This window comes from Mastomys coucha, unplaced genomic scaffold (genome assembly GCF_008632895.1).
Source record: "Mastomys coucha isolate ucsf_1 unplaced genomic scaffold, UCSF_Mcou_1 pScaffold21, whole genome shotgun sequence".
NCBI classification, from domain to species: Eukaryota; Metazoa; Chordata; class Mammalia; order Rodentia; family Muridae; genus Mastomys; species Mastomys coucha.
This window is the reverse complement of record NW_022196904.1, coordinates 169201073-169203210: the sequence shown is the minus strand read 5'-3', so window position 1 is coordinate 169203210 and position 2138 is coordinate 169201073. Positions and strand designations below refer to the sequence as shown.

The window sequence follows — 2138 nt, the reverse complement described above, 5'->3', positions numbered from 1 at the left end:
TGTAGGAACAGTTATAAATAAAAATTTATTAACTCGATCATATTACAAACACACTAAAAAAGTTCACAAAAGGAACCCATAGAAAGTTCTTCTAAGGAAAAAATATTTGTATCCTGAGCCATCATTCCTTAATTTGCTGGTCCTGTCGATGCCTGCTGCTGGAAGTCGGGTATTTTTAAAGCAGAGCGAACTGGTGGGCTTTCCCAGAAGTTAACTTCCTTTACCGGCACACTGTGGTTTACCTGGCACCAGCAGCTCGTTAGCTGGAAATCACAGACAAGTCATTCCGCCTGACAGACGTGTCCGTAAACATGGCTCCCTTCTCTGGGAAAAAGAAGCAGCAAAAAATCTTCCTCCATTCGTTCCTGAAGAGCGACATGTTGTACAGGATGGGGTTTAGGGCGGAGTTGGCAAACGTGAAGGCCACCACCCAGAAGAAGAGGGACGGCCAGATGACCAGGTCCTGCCGGAAGTTCTGGATCAAGATGAGGAGGATGGTGATGATGATGGGACTCCACATGATGAAGAAGGAAACCATGAGCAGGAAGAGCGTGCGGAAGAGCCGGTAGTCCTGCTGGGACACTCGGATCTGGTGGCTCTCGGAGTATGCCAAGCTCAGCGTAAGCCTCTTCCGCGAGGCTTTCGTGATCTGCAGGAAACACAAGGAATGGACCATGAGGCGTGGTGGTGCATGACGGCGCATGCCTTTGATCCCAGCACTCCGGGATCACAACGCACTATGGGAGACAGAGACAGGCGGATCCCTGTGAGTACAAGACCAGGCCAGACTTAAAGAGTTCCAGGACAGCCAGGAACCCCGCCCCCTGTCTCGGAAAAAAAAATGAAGCTACAGGTCACTGCTGATGTCAGGGGTTTCCTGTTGGTTGGTTTTGTTTTGTGGTACTGAGAATTGAAGCCTGGTGGATAGGGATGAGACTAGAGATGGTGGGTTGCAGTCTGGCTGGACGCTTCTAACCTGCAATGTGAAGGACATTATGTCTATGGACTTGACGTGCCAGTCTGCGACCTTTGTCCTGAGGGAAGAGAGCCAATGGGATGTGCCCTGACCTTGTCAGTGGCCCTTACTAACTTCCATTTCTGGGGCTGGCCCAGGCTCTGTCGCTCTTGCCAGTTCTGTGTGGGGATGGGGGTAGGGGATGGGGCCTTTTCTCCCAAGATCCTTGCATCTGGAAACAGGAAGAAATTTTAAAGTCATTAGCATCATTCACAATTTGGGCAAGTTTAACTCATCAAAAAATGGCTTAAAATGTTCTCCTTACAATTCTTTTAATACCCTGATTAAAGAATAGATGCTTAACTATTGCATGATTACATGATCACATTTCACTGTGTGGGACATTTAGAGCCACCTGTTTGTGATAGAGACAAGGACAGCAGGTGCCCAGTGAACGGACTGGAACCATCTCAAAGCTCTTGACAACCAGAACACCAGGATGTGAGCAGTCAGAGCTGCTGCACTCTCCCCTTGGCTCCCTGCCACTCGCTAGACATTTATTTCATTAGTTGTCACCTTTAATCTTCGAGTATCCTCTGTGTGTTCACACCGCTGCTGTTCTTGCAAATTGACTCTCAGGAAATGTAGGTTACTGGCCGAAAGTCCTTTTTTTCTGATACTAAATAGTTAAGCCCTCACCTGTGACAATTGCCCTCCATAGGGGCTCCTATATTACTCAGCTGTGCAGGTGGGGTGGCTCTGCGGACAATTCCAGCTCTGTGGGGCCCAGGGCTTTTGCAGGTGCCTGACAGTGGCTGTGATAAACAAAGGGACTGACTCATAGCCAAACCCACAAGAGAATTCTTTCTAATGGATACCACTGTTTCATCCTAGTTCCATAGTCCCCACAGTTTGTAGAATCAGGAAGAAAATCAAGCATTGTAATAAGATGTGGGTGCTTCCTTGCTCCCAGTCCCACATTAGACTGACTACCTAGCTAGTCAGCATCTAGCCAGGATTTCAAATGTCTCTGGCTTGGGTAGAATGCCTTGTGTGCTCTTATGAAGCGCCATATAACTCTTACCATCAAAACAAGCCCCTAGGGGATGTCCTAGGGTTCTCCCTCTTCAGGAGCCCAAACACATCAGTGCTTCTTCACCCTGGCATATTGTCAGTGGCTGGG

The 2138-nt window shown here is 48.3% G+C and overlaps 1 protein-coding gene across 1 annotated transcript in view; it reads right to left on the bottom strand.

Annotated features, from left to right (window-relative positions):
* The window catches only part of Ffar4 (free fatty acid receptor 4), a 20578-nt gene continuing 18440 nt past the window's right edge, over positions 1-2138 (bottom strand). Inside the window, exon 3 of the mRNA XM_031384825.1 lies at positions 1-649. Coding sequence (XP_031240685.1) covers positions 260-649 — 390 coding nt within the window. The 3' untranslated portion in view covers positions 1-259. The remainder of the gene's footprint in view (positions 650-2138) is intronic.